The 24,434-nt window shown below is 39.6% G+C and overlaps 1 protein-coding gene across 4 annotated transcripts in view; it reads left to right on the forward strand.

Annotated features, from left to right (window-relative positions):
- The first annotated feature begins 1,870 nt into the window (after window positions 1–1,870).
- mrm1 (mitochondrial rRNA methyltransferase 1 homolog (S. cerevisiae)) overlaps window positions 1,871–24,434 on the forward strand; it is a 32,848-nt gene continuing 10,284 nt past the window's right edge. Inside the window, exons 1-6 of one of the 4 annotated variants that reach the window (XM_059973277.1) lie at window positions 1,871–2,642; window positions 6,427–7,349; window positions 9,319–9,412; window positions 9,511–9,631; window positions 11,165–11,284; window positions 12,437–13,123. In XM_059973277.1, coding sequence (XP_059829260.1) covers window positions 2,430–2,642; window positions 6,427–7,349; window positions 9,319–9,412; window positions 9,511–9,631; window positions 11,165–11,284; window positions 12,437–12,480 — 1,515 coding nt within the window. In that variant the 5' untranslated portion in view covers window positions 1,871–2,429 and the 3' untranslated portion in view covers window positions 12,481–13,123. The other 3 variants (XM_059973278.1, XM_059973279.1, XM_059973280.1) reach the window with 3 other exon arrangements.

The raw sequence follows: 24,434 nt of genomic DNA on the forward strand, positions 1-24,434 counted from the left end.
ACCATTGTTGGAGACACAAGAAAATCTGCAGAAACTGGAATTTCAAAGCAACACACAAAACTTGGAGCTCAGCAGGCCAGGCAGCATTTCTGGAAAAGAGTAACCAGTTGATGTTGCAGGCTGAGACCCTTCATCAGGACTAGAAAGGAGGGGAGAAGTTAGAATAAGGTGGGGGGGGGCATGGAAGAAGTGCAAGGTGGTATGCGATAGGTGGAACTGGGAGGGTGTGAAGTAAAGGACGAGATGGGGGAATCTGTTGGGATAGGACAGATCACGGAAGAAGGGGAGGTGCTAAGTGAATTGGTTTAGACTGGCGGAGGGATCATGTGCCAAGTGGATTGGTTCAGAATGGCAGCTTGAAATTTTAAATCTGCTTTGGAACATTCAAGGCATAATACATTTTGGTACAGAGATCTAAGCAAATATCAATAACTGATGCTGATTAAATTGCAAGCATGTAATTTATGTCCAAAATTCCTGTGTCCCAAACACAAGTGGAGAAGGCTCTTAGGCCCTTTTGTGGTTTGAATATAACTTGGCCTTGGAAGAAATGGATCTTGCTGTGTGGAATAACTGCTTAATTGAGTTGAAGCAAGAGCCTATACCTCATTGTATCTCAATATATAACATTCATGTCACACATTGTGTAACATTGTCGTGTGCAAGTATGGTGAAGTATAAGTGCAACAAAATACTTGGAGAAAGCATCACAACCACAGTCAATATTCAGCTATCCCTCCTGACATTCAATGCTATTACCCTTGTGGAATCGCCCTATCAGTAACTGGAGCAGGACAGAGTAACAGTACAAAAACTGTCCAACATTGACAAGGTTCAAGTCAGGAGCAATGGGAATACTCTGCTTGGATGAATGCAGCTTCAACCTTCCAAGTTCTTTGTGACAGCTCTTTAGGTACTCCATTCACTCTCTCCACCATTGATGCACTGTAACAGCAGTTTCTACCACCTACACCATGCACTGCAACAATTCAACAAGACTCCTTGGCACTTTCTGAGGCCAGCTCAGATTGTTAGTTGCTATCAGCCTTTCTACCCATGGATTTTGAGTTGAAAGTAGTACCATGGGGAGAATTTGATCTGATTGCTTCCACTGCCTGGCTTATGCCCTTCCTGATGGCATTCAATAAATGATTCTATGCATCTCAGAGAAAGAGTGGGCAACCTTGCCTGACTAGACTGAAAAAAAACATACATTTTGTTAATTTGGACTGCATGACTCTTGCCTTTAATGTATTCGAATCATTCCTGATTTCCTAACTAAAAACCTATTTTGAAGAGCATTTCTACTACGTATGTATCAGGCTGAAGGTTTTCTCTTGGTCCAACCTAAGCAGGCAAATCTTTTCCCCAATCCTTAGCATATAGCTAAGCAGCACATGGCTGTTGGAGCAGGGGTCCATAGACCCCCTTGGTAAACGATAAGGGTCCTACTGGGTAGGGTACAGGTTTGATTAGGGGGAATTCGTCTATCAACTGCTCATCAGAATGCCAATAGGCATTGGCAGGATTTTATAATCCACAGTCAACAGAGGGGTGTTCGCAGTTGCTGATGTCCTAACCCTTGTTGATGTATGTGAAGGTGATAATGCCCTGCCTCCTGGATTCAGGCATGCTCCACGCACAATGTATGCTTCCAGCAGGCCTGGGGACCACAGAACTCAGTTCTTAAGCTATCGCTTACAGTAGTTTTATTAATTTATAGGAAACGGGGTGGAGCTTATAGGCCATAGCGTACCAGATCAATACACGTCGCAAATTGTTTTGCTTTCCCATAATTCAATAATGGATGGATGCTGCCACTTTATTTCAAAATCCTATTTAAATGAGGTTATGCACCTCTTACCTGCTGTGAAGTAAGGAGCGTTGGATGTGGGGTTAGCAGCCCCGTCTTTAAAACCAGGATCTGCGAAGATTCTGAGAGATAATTCCTGAGAGAATAAAGATCTTCGCATGACGACTTGAATGAATGGTCCGAGACGGACGTCTCTGCCGAGCTGCACCCCAGAAGAGGTCATCGGTTTAACTTAGTAATTACTTTTTGCAGCTAAGGAAACCAACACTTTAAATCAAAACTTTTAAATTTGGAGGGCTAGCTAAAGGGTTCACTTCCATCTAGTACGGAACCAGATAGCAAATGATATCTGGAGTCTAATGAATAATAAGTACGCTGGGGGGGGGGGGGGGAGAGAAAACGAAGAAAGACTTGATTTCCCCCATCACAGTGATTTCAACTCACTAAACACCAACCATTTCTCCAAAGGACAGCATAAAATCTGGAACTGCGATTAGGGACTTTTGAATAAAGGAGACAAACTCTGGATTTAAATTACTAAGTCTCACTTTAACGTCCACAGACTCCAAACCTGGCTTTTACTGTTTGTCATGAACTGTTAATTTAAACCGGTATAATGAGCGATCAAGAACTGAAGGCGGAGGCTCCAGCAGGGACTTCCCCTTCCGGCTGGGGCAGGTTCGGCGTCGTTAGTAATTGGGGCCTGCCAGCTCCATGTGGTGTGGTTGGGCCGGGCCCCGTAATCTCCGGTGGAGTTTCGGCAGCAGGGAGTGAGTGTTCAGGGGAGGCGGACGTATACAAACGCAGAGGCTCCACGGACATCTTCATTGTAAGTTGAAGCATTTTTGACTGCTGACATTCCCCGATTTGCTTCACCACGAACCCCTCCAGCGGAGCATTGCTTCCTTCTCTGCTGTTAATCGATTCAAATCTCAGAGTCCCTTCACTTGTTGAGGTCCCAGATGTAGATAATCTGTCCCTCTCCATTTCTTACCGTGGGTCAGGACAAATCTATTTACCACAAGAATGCCACAGTTCTCTTTACCCTGTGCAAATTCATTATAACTGTCATCCAACACGGTTAGTCAAACTCGGGAGGGGGACGTGGTGAATTGAAGAGCTGGGAAGTTGATTGGTGAAAGAGATAAGGGGCTGGAGAAAGGAGAACGTAACAAGGTCGTGGGAGGAGCAAGAGAGGGGAAAGGGAGTGGGGAATAGAGAACAGGGGTGCATTACTGGAAGTTCCAGAAATCGATGTTCATGCCATCAGTTTGGGGGCTACCCAGACAGAATATAAGGTGTTGCTCTTCCAACCTGAGTGTGGCCTCATCGCAACAGTGGAGGAGGCCATGGATGGATATTTCAGCAATTAAAATGGGTGGCCACTGGGAGATCCTGCTTTTTCTGGCAGATGGAGAGCAGGTGCTCAGTGAAGCGGGGTCCCGATCTCCGTCAGGTCTTACCGATATACCGGAGCACTGGATACAATAGATGATCCTAACAGACTCACAGTTGAAGTGTCGCCTCATCTGGAAGGACTGTTTGGGGCCCTGAATGGTAGTGAGGGAGGAGATGTAGGGACAAGTGTAGCACTTGTTCTGCTTGCAGGGGTAAATGCCAGGAGGGAGATCAGTGGGGAGGGAGTGGACATGGGAGTCACAGAGGGAGTGATCCCTGCAGAGTGCACAAAGTGGAGTGAAGGGAAAGATGTGTTTGGAGGGATATGGTCGAGATGCAGGCAGATGGGACTAGGCAGAAGATCGTATCAGTGTGGACTAGATAGGCTGAAGGGCATATTTCTCTTTTGTAGTACTCTATGACTGTGAGTCTATGACATGATAAGTGGAGTTACAGATAGACACAGTGGTGAAGAAGGTTATTGGCATGCTAACCTTAATCATTCAGGGCAATGTGTACAAAAGCTGGGAGGTCACAGTGCTGTTGTACAGGATGCTGGTGAAGCCACACTTGGAATTTTGTTTGCCTTCCTCTAGGAATGATGCTATTAAACTGGAAAAGTGCAGAAAACGATGCTGTCAGGACTTGAGGGATTGAGTTATAGGGAGAACGTGGATAGACCTGTAAAAGAGCTGACTTTTAGAGAGGTACACTAAATCACAAGTCTTTACCAGGGTTGAGGAATCAACAACTAGAGGGCATAGTTTTAAGGTGAGAGAGGAAAGATTTAACAGAAACTTGAGAGGAGATTCCTAGGTGGTACTATTTCAAAGGACCTGTCCTGGACCCAGCATGTAAGTGCAATTCAGAAGAAAGCACGACAGACAGCAGCTCTTGGGAGCCTGCGGAGATTCAGCATGACATCAAAAACTTTGTCAAACTTCTATAGATGTGTATTGACTGTCTGCATCACAGCCTGGTGTAGAAACACCAATACTTTTGAACAGAAAATCCTATAAAGGGTGGTGGATTCGGCCTAGTATATCATGGGTAAAACCCTCCCAACCGTTGAGCACATTTACATAAAACACTGTTGGAGGAAAGCAGCATCCTCACCACCCAGGCCATGCTCTTTTCTCACTGCTGCCATCAGCCAGAAGGCACAAGAGCCTTAGGACTCACAACAACAGGTTCAAGAACAGTTACTACCCCTCAACTAACGGGCTCTTGAACAAATGGGGATAACTACACTCACTTGCTCATCCATTGAGATATTTCCAGAACCAATGATCTCACCTTAAGGACTCTTTACCTTGTTATGACATGTTCACGTTATTTATTGCTATTTGTTTATATTTGCATTTGCACAGTTTGTTGTCTTCTGTACTTGACTTGGTCTTTCATTGATCCTTTATAGTTATAATTCTACAGACTTGCTGATTATGCCCACAAGAAATAACTTTCAAACTTGTACGTAGTTACATGTACTCGGATAATAAAAATCACTTTGAGCTTTTTTTACGCAAGGGTGGCAAGTATGTGGAGTAAGCTGCCAAAGGAAGTAGTTGAGGCAGGTCCAATAACAAATTTAAAAAACCCTTGTATGGGTACATTGATTGGAAAGGTTTAGGGGATTATGAGCCAAATGCTGGCAAACAGGTCAAGCTTTGATGGGGTATTTTGGTCGTCATGGACCAGGTGGAGTGAAGGGTCTTTTTCTGTGCTCTTTTTTTTCTGAACTACATAATATCCCTTGGAAATGCTTTGTTGTACATACACACTTACTGTACTCCTTTATTCAAAGTTCAAAGTAAATTTTATTATCAAAGTCACCATATACAACTCTGAGATTTATTTTCTTGTGGGCATATTCAACAAATCTATAGAATAGTAACTATAACCAAATCAATGAAAGATCACCCAACTAGGGCGTTCAACCAGAGTGCAGAAGACCATAAACTGTGCAAATGCAAAAAGAAGAAAAAAATATGATAAACCAATAATAAATATCGAGAACATGAGATGAGGAGCCCTTGAAAGTGAGTCTATTAGTTGTGGAACATTTCAATGATGGGGCAAGTGAAGTTATCCCATTTGGTTCAAGAGTCTGATGGTTGAGGCGTGTTCACTGTTCTTGAACCAGATGGTGTGAGTCCTGAGGCCCTTTTCGCAACTTCTTCCTGATGGCAGCCTAGAGAAGAGGGCATATCCTGGGTGGTAGGGCTCCCTAATGATGGACGCTGCTTTCCTCTAACAGTGTTTCATGTAGACCTGTTCAGTAGGTAGGAGGGCTTTACCCATGATGGACTGGGTCGTACCCACTACTATGAATTAAAGGGACGTGGGCACTGCAAGCCGAGTCTCATTTAAAAACCCACCCCTAATTGCCTGTGAGAAGGTGAACTGCTGCTGACCTTGAGATGAGACCATACCTACAATGGCGTTTTACAGAGAGAATTTCAGGATTTTCACCTGGTGAAAAAAATGATGAAGTGTAACGTCAGGATGGCGTGTGGCTTGGAGGACAACTTCCAGGTGATGGTGCTCCCATGCCTTTTCTGCTACCTTCTAGCTGGTAGAGGGTGCATTTGGAAGGTGCTGGCTAAGCAGTCTTGCAGTGCATCCTGTGAGTGGGTGTGGACTACAGTCGCTTTGTGGAGCGGGTGAATGGATTTGGATGGGGTGCCACCTGGGGGTTGCTATGTCCTGTATGATGTGAAGATTCTTGAGTGTTACTGGACCTGGGTGAGAGCAGGTCCAGTTATTCAGTTGCACTTGGGACTTGATCCTGGCTTTGATGATTACCTGCTGCAGGATATCTAGCCTTTAACCAGATCTTGCAGCGGAATTGTGGATTTGGCTGGTTAGTTCAATTTCTGGAATTTAGTGTCGTTTCCAGCATCCCTTTTATACTGTTTGTCCAACATTCAGATGAAATTCTGTCCTTGTCTAGTGTACAATAGAGTTCACTGAATAGTGATTAGGTATGGTAACTCAGTAAATCACCCTGCTTGACTTGGGTACATTGTGCTGGTATCTTATCTACTGGCTTAGATGAGTTGCCTTTGCATGTAACAAAAATCAAAGTTGGGCCCGTTGGTTGACACAGTCTAGTTCTACATTTAGTGATGCATTTACTTACTGGGCTGTCACTATTGCTTCAGCAGTGAGCAATTGTAAATAGTAACTTGACAGAAACAATTTGCTTTTGACAGGTGGAGTTTTTAAAACGGACAAAAATGTCATCTGTTATGTTGAACGAAGCTGCCAGGTGTCTGAGGAGGAGTCTGCGGTGGTTTTCAAGGTTACTGTTCGTTCGTCATTGCAGCTACAAAAGGAAAATGTCCCCTGACGGAGCATCAGTCAAACTCTACTCCACGGTTAAATCTGAGAAGGCATCAAAGTCAAATAAGAGCCACAAACCTGACTTCAATAAGTCAGAACTGGATGTTAAAGGTAATGCAGAGAGATTAACTGAGTTCCCGGAGAGCTTCCAAAAGCCTGCTGCAGATGGAATGGTAAAGAGGCCAGGAATCAATCTTTCCACTAGAACTTCAGGAAGACAAAATCATGCCAATTTGACTCAGTGGTTTCAAAACCCTTCCAAATGGCCAAACTCAAAACCTTGTCAGATCCGTAAATCAGAATTTCAGAACCTTAGAGACGACGATTTTAAAAAACAAAATTTGCTAAAGACCTCCCGACCTTTGGTCAGGGAGGCAGGCTCGGAAATACTATTTGGTGTGGCGCCGTGCAGCCTAGCCCTTTCCCAATTACGCAGAAAGATTTTCAGGCTGTTTGTTAAGGAAAATCGAACACAGAGAACTGAAATGCAGGGAATCTATCAGCGAGCCAGAGAGACTAGTGTGCCAGTACATCAGGTGACGAGAAAGGAGCTTGACAGGTTGTGTGAGGGTCGAGTTCACCAAGGCATTTGTCTTGAGGTGACACCACTAGATTATGTGAACTATGATCAATGCTATTCAGCAGCTATTGATGTTTCTGAACTTGAAGGCAGCAACAAACCAGTGTTGTGGCTGGCACTGGAAGGAATCCAGGATCCCATGAATATGGGAGCTCTGCTTCGCTCAGCATATTACCTCGGAACAGATCTTGTTCTAGTAAGTCAGCCTAACAGGTAACTATTAAAGCCATTGTATTTTAAAGGAATTTGTTTAATTTATGGACTTACAGCTTGTATGATTATTCAGAATATTTTTCTGAATTCAATTTCTTAACTGTATAAAGTAGAATAAAGCTCTTCATGTGAGTGAACTTTTATAAATATCTTCTATCAAAATAAAAATTTTAGAAGACATGAAGCACTTTGTTGACCTTGAGACATTTAAAAGATTCATGTCTTGAACATTTTTTTCTGGTAAAGGATAGTCTTTGTAAAAGTTCAGCTGCATAAATGACAACTTTATTTTACTTTATACGTTTATGTTCTGGCAAATAATTTTTTATAGCTCCTGCAATTAACTTCCTAGTTTTAAGCAAATTAAATCTGTGTGTTATTTGTTTTAAGCAAATTAAATCTGTGTGTTATTTGTTGACCTTGAGACATTTAAAAGATTCATGTCTTGAACATTTTTTTCTGGTAAAGGATAGTCTTTGTAAAAGTTCAGCTGCATAAATGACAACTTTATTTTACTTTATACGTTTATGTTCTGGCAAATAATTTTTTATAGCTCCTGCAATTAACTTCCTTGTTTTAAGCAAATTAAATCTGTGTGTTATTTAATCTTGTGTTTGGCCATTTCAGAGTATGGTGACAATTTTGGAATTGTTTGTAGAATTTTTATCATAAATCATATTTTGTTATTTAACATGCAAGCCAAGCAATAGGTTATTTAAATACTGTGGGTGAATCACCAATATCATCCAGCAGGTGGCACTGCAACTCTGTTTAATGAACGTGAAAGGCATTCTCTTTCTCCCCACGTTTAAATCAGTGAGTCCAATAATATTTAAGGATATTGGCAACTTTAATAAATCAGTACAGTCCCACTATAGAGATTCTTTGCTGCAATTAAGACATAAAAGTTCTTTGTCAATAAAAACTTGCACATAAGTTCACTTCATTTTTCTTTTGAATTAGTTTTTTTCACTCTTAATATAGTTGGTACCTTTTTGCATGTAGAACTTATTTTTATAATTGACATGGATAGAGAATGGGGATGTTTACTGAAAACAATAATAATTTCAGGTCTCTGAAGTCTTTTCAAAATATTTGTTATGTTATCGATCTCCATGCTATATTTGCAGCTTACACAAATCCTTCCTTGACTTTATTGATTGACAGAAGATCTGTCACTAAAATAACATTTTTAGTGAGCCATTTTATACAGAGGATGGTTAACATTTATGACAGTTGTTCAGTTGTGATTCATTTTGTAAAGTAACTAGAATTACCTCAGCATGATTTGTGCTTCTAAACATGGAATATATATAATCTATGCTTTAAGAACTGGGTCTTAAGAATCTGATATTCTTAAATTTATCCAATAATTAGGTAAATAAAAACAGTAAATACTTACATCTGAATCTGAAAAATAATGGTTCGAACTCGACTCAGGATAGCAACGGGCCCTTCTGTGTGTTAATCACTGGGGCAATATAAACTGAGGCGGCCAGGCTAATGTGAAAATATCCTTGCCACTTTTCAGTGATCTCTGTATCTTGATTATCATTATGTTCTCATAGGGTACAGCACTAAAACATTAACTAATCATTTGCCTCAGTAATATTTGTGCAAATTCCCTGTGCACAAATACCAGCAAAGTGTTTTTTTGGTTTCAAATTCAGAAGGTTGTCCTCCTTTTATGTTAAGGCTGCAGCTATAGCTTCTAGTATGGAAAATAACAAAACTAATTAAGTTGCTTCTAAACCTGCTCCGTTCCTGTAGTAGGGTACGATAGCAGTCAGAATGCTGAACTCGAGAAGGTAATGTTCTGTGCCAGTTTTAAAAAGATGATAAAATTATTTTCAGATGTAAATTAAATATCACAAAGTACTGTATAAATTTATTTGTTTATTGTCGGCTTTTATGCTTGGAGACATGGAGGATTTCCGTTCATTAATATTCACATTGCATTATCTTCCAGTTGCCCTCTAACACCAACTGTGAGCAAAGCTAGTGCTGGAGTTGTAGAAGTTATGACACTTTATTGCACACACAGCTTGCCTCAAGTGCTCAAGGTAATGAAAATCCAGGTGTAGAAGTATTTTTTTCCAGGAGTGTTTCCAGCTAATTTTGTAATGTTACTTAATTCAATTTGTCTTTAACTTCAACACAGGCAAAAGCAGCCAAAGGGTGGAAAATAGTAGGAACTATTGGAAATTCTACAGAAGGCACCCGCGTACCAGTCATCCCTTGTACTGAGTTCCAGTGGAGTGAACGGACCATTCTTCTTCTAGGTAGTGTTAGATGCTGTTCGTAACTGACAAGCAGAGTATTGGACTTTTTAAATCAGAAGTTGACAAAGTATTGGGTTGTTCAACTCTGCATTAAACTGCTCTTATAATGCTCCCAATATGCAGAGACTTACTTAGGAGTGAAGGTTTCATTTAAAAAAAAATGTAAAACAAATTCCTTGTTCATGTCATAATCAGTAGCACTTCAGCAATGATACTGTTTAAAGATACAAAATTAAGTTTTAATTATGCTAAATTTTTAATTGTGTTTTACAGTGTTATAACACAGGGTTTGAAATAACCATTTTTCCCTGTCCAAGTAACTGAAGCACTGCTGATACATCAGTTTAACACCAAAAAAGTGCTAAATGATCTGTGTCGTCTTTCAGAGAGGCATTGAACCGAGAGCTTGCCTGCCTTGTTGTTGGGAAAGCTTCCCACATACTATCTAGAAAAAATAAGGGGAGTTATCTGGATTCAAACTCAATATTTATTCCTGAACTAATATTGTTAAAATAGGTTATATGCTAATCTATTTGTATAAGGCTTCGCTTGCAATTTAGCTGAACTTGTCTGTAATACAGCATTAATTGCACATTGGTAGTAAAATTCTAACAGAAGTGGTTTGAGATATCATAAGGATGTTATTTTGAGAACTGTGTAATCAGAATCAGGTTTAATATCACGGGTAAATGTCACAAAATTTGTTAAATTTGTCGTCGCAGCACAATGCACTACATAATAATAGAGAAAAAATTCAGAATAACGGTAAATATATATAGTTAAATAAGTAGTGCAAAAATTGGGGGGGGGGGAAGAAAAGTAGCGAGGTGGCGTTCATGGGTTCAATGTCCATTCAGAAATCCGGTGGCAGAAGGGAAGAAGCCGTTCTTCAGTGGCTGAGAGTGTGCCTTCAGGCTTCTGTACCTCCTTCCTGATGGTAACAGTGAGAAGAGAGCATGTCCTGGGTGCTGGGGGTCCTTAATAATGGATGGTGCTTCTGTGAGACACTGCTTCTTGAGGATGTCCTGGATACTATGGAGGCTAGTGCCCATGATGGAGCTGACTAATTTTACAATTTTTCACTAATTCAAAAAAAATGCAGATTTTTAATCTGATGAAAAAGTTTTTCTCTGCAGTTGGCTGTGGCTTTTTTGCTTCTAAGTACTAAACTGGTCACAGGGAATTTTTGTGTCGGTGTTGCAACATAAACTGAAGATTGACGTAAAGTTTCTGGAATTAGATTCTACTTGGATATCCAGGTCCTTGGACATCATATTGTGACTGTCAAAGTTCAAGAGCTCCTCTGTGAACTTTGGCATCGATATTTGTATCTACAGTTGAAAAATAATTTATAGCAAGTGTAAGGATTTTGTTTTACTAGTCCTGTGTGTTTGTCCAGGCTTAAGTTCTCTCTGCAGTATGTTTAGGGTTCACTGTTTATTTTCGTGCTATCCTTGCTGTCGGTTTCAGTAGTGGATTGGAGCAATTCATCTTACATATTATCAACTGTGTTTTCCTGTTCCTTGTTTCCAGGAAATGAAGGTTTGGGCCTCTCTGATGCTGTAAGCAGCCTTTGCCACACAATGCTGACAATACCAGCAGGTAGAGACTTGCAGCCTGGGATTGAATCTTTGAATGTGTCTGTTGCTGCAGGTAACTGTTACTGAAATAATTCCATGCCAATTTACTTGCTTTCAGTGTCATTATTTTTTCACCTTGGTGAAAAACAGCAACTGTGCATGTTGAAGATGAAGCATTCTAAAGAATTAATAGTCAGCTATTGGTCGTAAACTTTACATTGAATAATTTTCAGAGGATTCTAAGCATTCTCCAAAGCTGTGAAAAGTGCATGTTGTAGTTTAATTCAAAATTCACTCTTTGCTGATGGGCACCTTATTTAGTGGTACCACGTTAATTAATACTATTGTTTGAATGACAGGTGATCAGTCGTTCAGAATTTTGTGAACTGCATTTTTTTACAGTAATATAGAATTGAATATTTTGTAATTTAGAAGTTTTGCTATTAATAATAGTGTTGGCATATTCAGGAATAACGCCATGATAGATGTTTTATATTTGAAAAATATGGATCATTTTGGTGTAATCACGAGTCTAGATTATTTGGGTAACCCAATTTTTGGGATCAGCTCTGATTGTCTTAATAATTCATGGTTTCCATAATGAAAATAGTCATGATCATGGAGATCAAAAATGCTTGCTCTTTATGTGGACAGAATATTAGTTCTGAGTTGTATGACTTTAACCAAAACCTGCCTTTAATGTGACCAGTTGCCCTTTGTCCTTCTATTAGTTTTGTTATTGGATCAGCTCCCAACATCTGGCTAAGGACAGCATTTCAAGGGAAATGACCAGATTAGATCCTTTTCTTCCACAATTTAGGTTTTGTGTAACCACAGAGGTTGAGCTAATGGTGATCTGAACATCTGGGTTGAAATAGCATATCATGGTAGGGTATCACATAGAAGACTGCTATCTTTGCTGTTTTTTTTGGGGGGGGGGGGGAAACGAGAGAAAAAGTGCAAATAGTCCATTCACTCTGCATAGATGAGCTGCATGGTTCCCATGAATGTTAATGGAAATGAACAACGTCTGGATTCTTTGGAGCAACAAGTTGGAGGACTAAGTCAGCTCGTGATCTGTAGTTTGAGATAAGGCTTCAACCACATCCTAAGCAAAGAAGACATTATGTTAAATCTCAGCGGGTTTAACAGGGAAGGTTAGAGCTTCTTGTATTCAAGTTTCATTTGCTTGATGTGATTTGATTCCTAATTTTACCTCCTACAGGGATTCTCTTACATTGCTTAAGCAGCAAAAGGATGAAGGGATGAAAGGCTCCTCAAATAGGTCTCTTCAAACCATCTCAAAGTGATTTACTTTGTTTACACACAGCCACTGAGCTATATCCAATCAGTGCTTGGACCACTTTAATTGCTCTTGAATGTTCGTCCTTTTAGAAGTTTTCAATCAGTGTAAATTGAACTTTAATGGATAAAGTGTTAGTAACACTGCCTTTTTATGATGTACAATGTAAATTTTATTTATATAAACTTTGCCTTTTGAGTTCAGGTTGTTCTACTCTTCACTAGAAGTATTTTCGTTTTAAACTCCTCTGAATATAGTTGGGTAACTTTATGTGAATATTGCAGCCTGCAGGATCTGATCATGTTATAATGACGATTTAGAACTTGTAAAAATTACATTGAAAATAGAAACATGTTTCTTAAAAAGTATATGCACTTATCTTAAATTACTCAAACAGGTCATTCAGCCTAATTGGCTTATAGACGTGATTAGTCGTTTCCCATTTCACTTCATTATACTCAGTTAACATTTTGCATTTATTTTCTCTTCTGTATGTATCTATTCTCACCTAATTCCTGCAAGAATATTAGATACTTGTATTTCCTATGGTTTCTGAATCGCATTTTGTTTCAAAATAAAATGTTGAGAATCAGTCTTGTCTACTTCGGGATTATGTCAGCATTCAGGATAACATCGGTCCTGAACATTTATTGTCAAGTTTTCTGGAGGTAAGACTGCAGAGAATATTCATTGTCTGATAGATAGATATTTGTTTATTTGTACACAGGGAAATTGTATTCCATAAAATTATGGAAAGCAAAAAAATATTTTGGGAAGTCATTATTTTTACACCAGATTTTTCCTATAGTTTTCACTTTTGCTTGCCTGCTCACTTTAAAGAAGCTAGTTCCTTGCTGATACAGAGTTTGAAAGGCAGCTGTATATTAAAAGTAGATTATGGTTAATTGAGACCAATACACTTTGGCCCAATTAGCTGAAGTTTCATGGAAATACAGTGGGTTCTTGCTAATTGGGCCATCGGTTAATTGGGGCAGCTGCTTATTTGGGACAACTCTTAGAACAAGAGCTAATCGAGAAAATAGCCAGAATTCCCTTTGATTATTTGAGACACTATTTTGCTTATTTGGTACAGGAGACTGTTGCCAAACAGTTTCTAACTACCTTCAGTCATGTGTGCTTATGTGGCTGATAGACACTATACCATGCTTAGAGTAAATAGTTTTTAAATAGCATCAGTTGTGTATGTTTATGTTCAAAAAGCAGTGATCTTTATCACTGATAATTGGCAAGAAATAAGCAGTAAGACAATTCAGAACTATATTGCTCACCTCGGTTTCAAGTATTCATACTTGGAAATGCGAGTAATGGCCTGGAGTGAAAATGAAACAATTTACTACTTCAGCAAGTTAGGAACTACAGAAAATTTGTAAGTATGACAATCATCTTGAATGGTACCTTTAGTGCCAGTCGGACAATTACCATTCACCCGCGGTTCCAAATGGTAGCCACACACCAGTACGCCACTTTGACAGGCAGGGTAAGCCAGACGAGGGCAGCCGGTGGGTCTCAAACCCTGCTGAGAGTGGGACACGTCTGTCCAAGTATGCAAAGTTACCTTTGGAGGACTGGGTGGATGAGGTCTACAAAGAGATCCAACAGCCACGAAGGCTGGTCTGCAACACTCCGCGGAGAGCGAAGGGCAAGACGAGGCATTGAAATCATGGTTCTCCACTGCAGCCAGGGAAGACCCCAGTTGTGAGGTCAACATATGCCTCTAGACCTGGACTTCCAAGGTTGAGCGAGTGGAACTGCCCCAGTGCAATAACTTTTCCACTTTATAAAAAGTCTCCCACATAGGTTTCCTGTCATCATCGGATTTGACAGACAACCACCAGTAGTATTGGTGGTGTTTTAATTTGTTCTGTATTTCATTTAAGTACATAATTTGTTACTCAGTTAAATGGTAGTTTGTCTTTTTATACCTTTTTAACTATTTCCATGAAACTTCAACTAATTGGGCAGTGGCTTATTTGGGAAAAATTGTATTAGTCCCGATGTGTCCCAATTAATCAGATTTCACTGTAGTTAAAAAGGTCTTTTAAAAAAGACAAACTACTGTTAAATGAAATACAGAAAAATTAGAACACTATATTAGTTCCTAAAATTAATTGATGGAGGGATTCATGCAGTGCATGCTGCTGTGTTCTTTTGATTGAGTGTAAATGAACAAAATCAGCGTGGACGCCTAGTGCAGATAATTGATCCAGTCGTTTCTTTCGACCTGATGGTGTGTGTTTGTAGCTAAGGTATTTGTTCAGCATGGCACCACTTTTTCTTTAAGAACAACAAGCCCTGTTTTATCTGCATTGGAGATATCTTCTGCACAAAATTTTTGAAACAAGTTGGGGAGTTCTGTAAATTTTCACGTTCCTGCACGTGTAGCATCAGTCCTATCTTTCTCACAGTGTGCTTTCTTAAATTTAATTTGCCAGCATTTCTATCGAGACCTCTAACCATTTGTTGCTTTAAAATCTTCATGACCGGCTTCTTAGCTGGCTCCTCTGACTTGGGTTTTTTAAAAATATCGGTCCAGTGAAACACATACACCTTGTCTAGTTGCAACGGAAAACCATTGATTCAGGTCTTCTTCAACATCTGTTTCCTTACCGCTTTTTTTTTGGGTTGCTCTGTGCTGTTTCTTGCGTAACGTCCATTCTTCTTGCAGTTTATCTTACTGAGCTATCAAGTGTGCAATTGTAGATTTTGGCACTCCAGTTATCGCTGCCAGTCGACAATGAGTGGTGTTAGGTGGATGGCTTTTAATTGGGCCAGTACAATAACTATGTCAGCTAGTGTCATGTCTTTTCAGGGCATCTTGGCAAAGGTTTGAAGACTTGTAAAGTCAAAAGAGAAAACAAAATGAGCAAAAAGCACTGCTTTTTAAATCGGTGTTCATCAGATAACACAAGCACACACAACTGACACTATTTTAAAAACTCTTTGCTCTAAGCACAGTGTATTGTCTGGCGGCCACAAAAGTGCATGTAACTTACATTAATTAGAGACTTCAGCAATAATCTCCTGTCCCAGTTAAGTGGCGAGGTGTCATAAATAAATGAAGGGTATCCCAGCTATTTTCTCGTTCCTCGGATGTCCAGTGGCCCAATTAATCAGAGACTTACGGACAAGAAGGTAGACGGGCAAAGATCACTCGATTCACAAATTCTGTCTTGCTTAAATTGTGTGCTAAACAAGCCATAGACTCCCAGTATTCTCCACCTTCCCTCCTAAGCTTGGATAATATCAATGCACTATCGAAAACATCTTATCCGGATGCATCATAGCAACTGTTCTGTCTGAGACTGCGCAGAGATGTGGATACAGCTCAGCACTTCATGGAAACCAGTCTCCCCTGCACGGAATCTATCTACACTTCTAAAGCAGCTAGAATAATCAGAGACAGTCATTCTCTCTATTTCCCCATCCCATCAGGCAAAAGATGCAAAAGCCTGAAAACACGTACCACCAGGCTCAGGCACCTTCTATCCTGCTGCTGTAAGACTATTGAACGGTTCCAAGCACAATAAGATGGACTCTTGACCTCAATCTACCTCACTATGACCTTTCATCTTATTGTCTACCTGCAGTGCACTTTCTTTGTAACTGTAACACTTTAATCTGCACTCTGGTATTGTTTTATGTTATATTACCTCAATGCACGGTTGTAATGAATTGTTCTGTATGAACTATATAGAAGACAAGCTTTTCACTGTACCTGGGTATGTGTGACTTTAATTTACCAATTTACCAGTCTTTCGAGGTTCATACAGTGCATTTTTCCCAACAGATTTTAATTCAGAATCCTGCCTGCCTTCTACATTTTTGCAATAACCATAATATGCATTACCCTATCAATATTAAATATTTAAATCAGGATCTACATTTTAACCACCTTCCACCTTATCACCTCATTTCCCACCCCCACTCACCCACCTTCCCCTCAGCTGGCTTCACCTATCACCTCTTATCTTATACACCTTCAGCTCCCGCCACCAACTTATTCTGGCTTCTTCCACCTTTCTTTCCAGTCCAAATGAAGGGTCTCAGCCCAAAACATCGAGTCTCTAGTCCTTAGATGCTGCTTGGCCTGCTGAGTTCCAGCATTTTGTGTGTGTTACTCTGGATTTATAGTATCACTGTCCACCCGTTTACCAATTGATAATTGGTAAATCAGGTCAAAATGGTAAATTTGATCCAATGAAGAACATATCATTTAACAGTATTAGCCATAAAAAATATTGTCGTTTGTCACATCTTTCGTTGTATGGAGAAATATCACTTCTTTGAACTTCTGGCTCCCATTTGAACATCGGTTTTGACCCTCTTATCAACTGCACAGCTGGCATATCTTTTACTTTCCTTTTTCCCAGGTTCTTGCTGTTTTCTATAAAGTTGTCCCTCTTCCCTAATTCAAATAATAATTTAATCAATGAACAGTTTAGTTCTGTAAGTCAAATATGTCAGTCAAGACCCTCAAACGTTTATGCTGTCTAGGATAATAGATAGTTGAGGTATTTTAAGCTGGTTTTTAGTACAGACTTCCCTCTAAGTGATTTTACAAGGTTGTACCTTTTGCATATTTTCCAGCTTGTGAATAGGAGGGAGGCTGACAAACCAATAAAACCCGACTGATGGTTCTATGTGTCATATACTTGCTGTTTTTTTTTAGCCATTACTCCTTGGCTTTACCTGTGGATTGTTAGAGGTTCATACAGTGCAATTTTTCTCCGCAGGCTTCAATTCCGAATCCTGCCTGCCTTCTACATGTTTGGCAATTACCATAATATGCATCACCCTATCAATATTAAATATTTAAATCAGGCTTTACCTTTTTCTTGAGGTTGCTGATACCAGTGCAGATTATTGTGTCATGTGCAAGCTTAATATTCCCAGGACATTTTTGATTATTTGATAAAGAGTAACAGCCTTTTAAATCTTTAACAGTTAGTCTTTGCAGGCGTGTTTTGCTACTAATGATAACATTGTCCAATCTAACAAAATCATACCAAAGCTGTTCTTCATACAGTCGATTCACTTCGAATGCATATCCTATATTTTGAGGCATATTATGAAAACTTCCTAATCATTTAAATAAACTTTTTCTAACAGGCCTACTTTGTCATTTTAAGTGGTAATTTCCTTTTAAAAAACTCCTGTATACTAGTTCTTCCTCAAATGTTTGAATTGTCTTAGAGTCGTCATTGTAGTTGTAAAATTATTAGTTCCTTCTCTGTCCTGTCTCCCTGGGGAAGAGAATTGATTTCTGATAGATATATCCCTTTCGCCTTTATCACAGTCAAGCATCAAGCTAATTCCTTAAGTCAGCCAAGGCAATGAGTGCAAATAAGTTGTTTGATCATAGTGTGAGGTTTCAGAAGAAAAATTGATCTTGCCCTGAGTTGACGTGGATGCAGATCTGTCGGGAGTAGCTGGTTTTTCAGTTAACAGGAAATGTGATTGCCAAACTGACTGAAATCCACTACCTCAGAATAGAAAATGGATCCAAGTCTTCCCGTATTGTGATTCACATGGCTGCATCTTTACCTGGCTGGAAGCTACAAATGTGTTGAAGTAGTTTCTGTTAAAATTAAAAGGAGGCAATTATAATATTCAACCCACAATGAGGTTATTGGATCAGATCGCAATCAAAGAGAATATTGTTTCAAATCTTAAATTATTTAGTCAGAAAATAAGAATAGTTTAATAAGAACAAGTTTAGTACTTATGGAATTACTACTTTTTTTTTAACCAGTTCTTGTCATTACTCAGTGATATATTCAGGGATTGTCTGAGATACTAAGGGACCAAGATTTCACTGTCTTTGCTGAGGTAACTGATCACATTCAAGGCAATAATAAAGAAATAGAATGGGGGAAAAAGGGAAGCATATGCAAAGATGGAAACAAAATGAGTTTTTCTTTGGGCCAATGCTTGAAGTCTATGTTAATTTATTCACCAAGGTGAATTTGGCAGAGACTGATAATTTCATCTGAGCATCAAAGGAAGATTTCTAGTAATTTATGTATATCTTGTTGCAGTATTTACTTTGTAAAAGCTATAGGGCTTATTTTTATGATTAGACGATGTCTCAGTGGTTGTGGTAGAGTGCTTGGTTTAAATCAAGGGATAAAGCAGGATTGAAACACTGATAATTCCACTTAGTCTCTCTTTGTTATCCACAAAAGCCAGCCATCTGATTGACACCTGGCAAGTTTCCCTATTCATTTCCACTGAACACCTTCATGTTTTTCTGTCAAACAGGGGTCACATATTTCACCTTTTTTTTTAAAAACTCAAACATTATTTAAATGTATTCTAGCCAGGTGGGTAATGTGGTTATGAGAATGTTTAGTGCCCAATTTTGGTTGCTTTAAGGGCATTTTAAGAAATTAGACAGGAAGGAAAATAGCTCTCTTAAAGAACTTTATTGAATTTGAGTCAACTCACAAATTTACCAGATTTATTAAGTTCAGTTTTGGAATTTACCACAATGGACTTTTGACCTCCAACATGTGAATCAACATCTGTAGCCACAGATTGGCCATTCCCTTACACATCCTAGTGATTGGTATCAGTACATATACATTTTTCTGAAAACAAAATAATGATGTACATCACAAACAGCTTCAAGTTATCCCTTAGTGCTTTACAGTCAATGAATTATTTTTGATGAGTAGTCACTGTTGTAGATGCTTCTTTGAATTTGTTGTTCATTTCTCTTTCGATCCTCATATAACTAAACCTTAAAGACAAAAAGCAATGCTTTATCAATATATTGATTATGCAGTGACTGTGAGTTGTGTTATCATTGTGCAAACTGAATACTCTGACAATTCCCATTTTCAATCCACTTTCAGCAGGTGAACACAAATCTATTGTAACTTCATTTATTTCAATCAATGATGGTCTTTTTAGTACAAAGGGTTGTTAAATATCTTTGAGAGTCACATTCTGGGGAGGTCTTTATGCATCATGTCCTCTGCTTTACAAGCACGATAGACCTAAGGTTATTATTTTCCTGACAATGAGCTGTGAGCCCATTTCATATATCTTAATTATGTATTTTACTGTCATTGACATTAATATCATCGAGTTACAGATGTAACAAATATAGTGATCAAGAAAAACTAGGGATCTTCATGTTTCTTCTCTACTTGTTTTTTATTCTCCATTCTTTTGGACTGTGGCAATTCCTGTTTTTTAGTAAATCGACCCAAATGCCTTCATTTCAGCCTTAATCGGGAATATTGGCAACTTTTTGAGGATATATTCGACAAACCCGTTTTGCAAGACCTTGCTGTTGAGTCCATGTGGTAGCCCGTGTAACGGCCACGTAAAATTTAAAGAATTGTGCCCGCATCTTCCACTGCAGAGAACTTAAGAGTAGAAACAACTCATCCTCAGTATAGAAGTTCTCAAATAAAAATCTTGCAGATTACTCTTTTGGTTCAGATTCAGGAAAGGAATTTGTGTTTTTGTTTTCTTCTCCCTGCCATTTAATGTGTTTTCTTTGTTACCTTTGGGATTGAAATTATCTGGGGAAGTTCCATGTCTTTTCTGTCTATTTACACAGTTTTCTGAATGATGAATTAATCCAGTTTAACATACTGTGCAAAATTAACACTAAAACAATGCAGCATTCCCTCTGGTATTACACTGAAGTGTCAAAGTAGATTATTTAGTCAAACCTTGAAAAGTAGATTTTAAGCACACAAATCCTGAATTAGAAACAATGGTATTACTAACTAAAGTCAATAGTAGCAATCCAATTGCTGTCCCAGCTGCAAATAACTAATTTGCCACAAATGTTCTTTTGAGGGCCTTCTGAGGTACAGCATATGTTCAGTTAATCTCCTGAGTTGGCTGGCGTATTACCTCAACGTGGGCCACAATGGATCACTGTAGGAGTTTGGGAATTTTGTGATGATCTCTCAACATGTTCCAATCAGAATGAACCAAAAAATAACAATGCGGAAAGTGCAAGTTGCAACAAACTCCATTCTAGTTGAACTTGCCTTACAATATTGTGCAGATTTTCTTCCGCGTGCAATTAATGGAAGGAAGTTTCGATCATTATTGGAGTAATATAGAGAAGGCTTAACCCTTCATCCTAGCATCTGATGAGGGAGTACTTAATGCTGATTTTAGATGAAAAAATATTTTATTCCCTCTCATCTTAATAAGCAAAATAAAAGTAAATGAATGAAAATTATTTTTCTCATGCCATAACATTCATTTGTGTATACAATCTAATACCAATCTAAAGGCTGAAAAATACAGAGTCACAGCAAATTAGATTACTCATGCAGATAATTCTTATCTTTTTGGTTCTCCTTTCTTTCTACTGATTTTCTCCCACAGTGAAAATACTCATCCTGTACAGATTTACAAGTGTAATAAAAGCAAAACCATTTCAAAGCAAGATTATACTTATACAGTTAATTATAGTTTTCTCATAACAAATCATATTTTCATTGCCTTGATGCATTACTTCAAGGCATCACCCTCAGAAATATTTCTGTTGTAATATCATTTAATCTGCAGACTGAAATGGTTGATTAGCAGAAATCTGTTTGCTTTTCAAAGCATGAATCTTAGCACAAGGTTTTCAAAGCTACTTTGATTCCTAAAGTGGAGTGAAAAAAAATTATTTTTTATAGGGGAGAATGTTGCTATAGCAGTATAAACAAGGAAAGGGAGATTTCTGCTGGCTGATATTCCTAGTCAATTAGTGAGTGTATTCAAGAATTAAGAACATTGATGATACCATTTAAATACTAATTAGAGGAAATTTTACTTTGTATGCAAATCATTGACAAGTAATGACCTTAACCTTCCGTAGATGGGCTAGAGCCATTTACAAACTTCTTGTGGTTCTGAATCAGTCTGTACCCTAGAATTGTTAACCCACCATCCACACTCATCAGGAAACTTGAGCTTATCCTAACCCTTGCTGCTCATACTCAGGATGTCCTGTTCACCCATCAGTCAACCACATCAGTTAAAGTTCTGGCATTTTGATTTTAATAACCATATAACATATAACCATATAACAATTACAGCACAGAAACAGGCCATCTCGGCCCTTCTAGTCTGTGCTGAACGCTTACTCTCACCTAGTCCCACCGACCTGCACTCAGCCCATAACCCTCCATTCCTTTCCTGTCCATATACCTATCCAATTTTTTTTTACCAATGACAATATCGAACCTGTCTCTACCACTTGTACTGGAAGCTCGTTCCACACAGCTACCACTCTCTGAGTAAAGAAGTTTCCCCTCGTGTTACCCCTAAACTTTTGTCCCCTAAATCTCGACTCAAGTTCTCTTGTTTGAATCTCCCCTACTCTCAAAGGGAAAAGCCTATCCACGTCAACTCTATCTATCCCTTTTTTTAAAAAACCCGAATCAGGATTTCTGTCCTTTTAAATCTTCCGCAATTCACTGCCCGACGTCACACGCTTGCACAGTCCCACCTCTCCTAACCCCGATGAGACAAAAAATGAAAATGGCTCCCGCAGCACTCCCTTTCTGATTCTCAGACTTCCTTCTCCAAATTCAAATGTCTGCATCACGTCCTTTCTTGGTCTTATATCTCCATACTTTTGCAAGATCTACTAGTGTTATCAATTGTCACTGTTGCAAATATACACTTTGATTTGTTGAGTGGAAAAGGTGTCAAGTTTCAAGTTCCTGGGTGACATCATCTCTGAAGATGTGGCCTGGACCCAACTTATTGATGCAATTTAAAAAGAAGACACACCAAAGGTTATATTTCATTAGGAGTTTGAGGAAATTTGGTATGTCACTAAAAACTCCAGCAAATTTTGTGTACCATGGAGAGCATTTAACTGATTGCATCACCATCTGGTATGGAGGGGCCACTGTACAGAATCAGAAACATAGCTTACTCCAATATCAGAGACTTGGCTCACACCGGATACGTTGTTAACACCCAAAAGATTTCATGATGCACAGTGTGGACTGAACTGCTGATTCGTAGACAGCAAAAAGTGGGGGTCTGTTTCATGATAAACTCTTCGTGGTGCTTGGCTGTAGTGGTTTTGAGGCACTCTTGTTACCCTGATTTGGAACACCAAGTGATCAAGTGTAACTGTTCTACTTACCAGGAAAGTTCTCCATGATCGTGACCACAGTTTACATACTGCCAAAGCTGATGTTAATCAGGCACTCGAGATATTGAATGCTGCCATTACTAAGAAAGAAATAGCCCACTCCGACAGATTTCAAATCATAGTTGGGGACTTCAATCAGTCTTGTTTGAAGAAATTTCTGCCCAATTATCATCAGCACCAGGGATTCCAACATACTCAACCACCACTATACTACGATAAGGAGAGTCTACTGTTCCATGCCTAGACCGCATTTTGGAAAATTCAGAGTATTTGCTGTCCTTCTCTGACCTGCATACGTGCAGAGGCTAAAGAGCAAAACTCCAATGATAAGGACAACAAGGAGATGGTCATGGGAGGCCATGGAGTGGCTATGGGATTGCTTTCAGTTGGTGGACTGGGTCATGTTCTAGGATTCAGAATCATCTCCAGTCGGACGCGCTGGATGAACCATGAGCTCCACCATCTGCTGTGGGCCAGAGCAGTACATTAAGATCTGCTGACCAAGTAAGATGCAAGATGTCCAGGTATGATCTCTGGAAAGCCACCTCATGTCCAAAGTGCCTATTCCGGACCAAACCTGAATCACTGAAGGATGCTCAACAACTGTGGTAGGGCTTGAATGCCATTACCCCTTACAAAGTGACAACAATGCTTTGCTCCCAGATGAGCTCAATGCCTATGTTCGATCAGAACGTGGAGGATTCTTCACAAACTCCCACAGACCTGATGACCCTGTGATTTCAGTCTCTGACGTGAGAGCAGCCTTCAGGAAGCTGAACCCATGGAAAGCAACTGGCCCAGATGGGGTATCTGGCCGAGTACTGAAGACCTGTGCTGATCAGCTAGCCGAGTATTCACTGGTATCTTTAACCTCTTGCTTCGGCAGTCTGAGTGCCAACCGGCCTCAAGCAGACTTCAATTATGCTGGTGTCTAAGCAGAACGTGGTAACCTGCCTCGGTGATTGTCACCCAGCAGCACCTACATCCGGTGTGATTAAGTGCTTTGAGAGGTTGGTGAAGAAACATCAACTCCTTCCTGAGGAATGACTTGGATCCACTCCAGTATGCCTACCAGCACAACAGGCCGACAGCAGATGCCATTTCAATGGCTCTTCACTCAACCCTGGAACATATGGACAGGCCAGTGGCATTCATCAGGATGCTCTTTGTGACTACAGCTTGCCATTCATACTACCATCCCTTCAAAATGGGGATCGATAAGCTTCAAGACCTTGGCCTCAGTACCCCCTTGTGCAATTGGATCCTTGATTTCCTCACTGGTAGACCGAGTCATTTCAGATTGGCAACAACATCTCCTCCACAATCGCAGGTGCACCACAAGGATGTTGCTTAGCCCACTGCTCTACCCACTTTATACTTATAACTTTAAGGCTAAGCACCACTCCAATGCCATAGTTAAGTTTACTGATGACACCATTGTCGTTGGCTGAATCAAAGCTGGTGATGAAGCAGCATACAGGAAGGGGATTGAAAATCCAGCTAAGTGGTGGCGCAACATCTTCTTATTGAATATCAGGAACTGACTGTTGATTGGAAGGAAAACCAGAGGTCCATGAGCCTGTTCTTATCAGGGTGAGTGGAGGTGGAGCGGGTCAACAACTTTAAATCCCTTTGTGTTATCATTTAAGAGGATCTGTCCTTCGTAAGTGCAATTATGAAGACAGCATAGCCGTGCCTCTACTTCCTTAGAAGTTTGGGAATGTTCGGCATGACATCTAAAACTTTGATAAACTTCTATGGATG

This window comes from Hypanus sabinus, chromosome 6, assembly GCF_030144855.1.
Source record: "Hypanus sabinus isolate sHypSab1 chromosome 6, sHypSab1.hap1, whole genome shotgun sequence".
Classification (NCBI taxonomy): domain Eukaryota; kingdom Metazoa; phylum Chordata; class Chondrichthyes; order Myliobatiformes; family Dasyatidae; genus Hypanus; species Hypanus sabinus.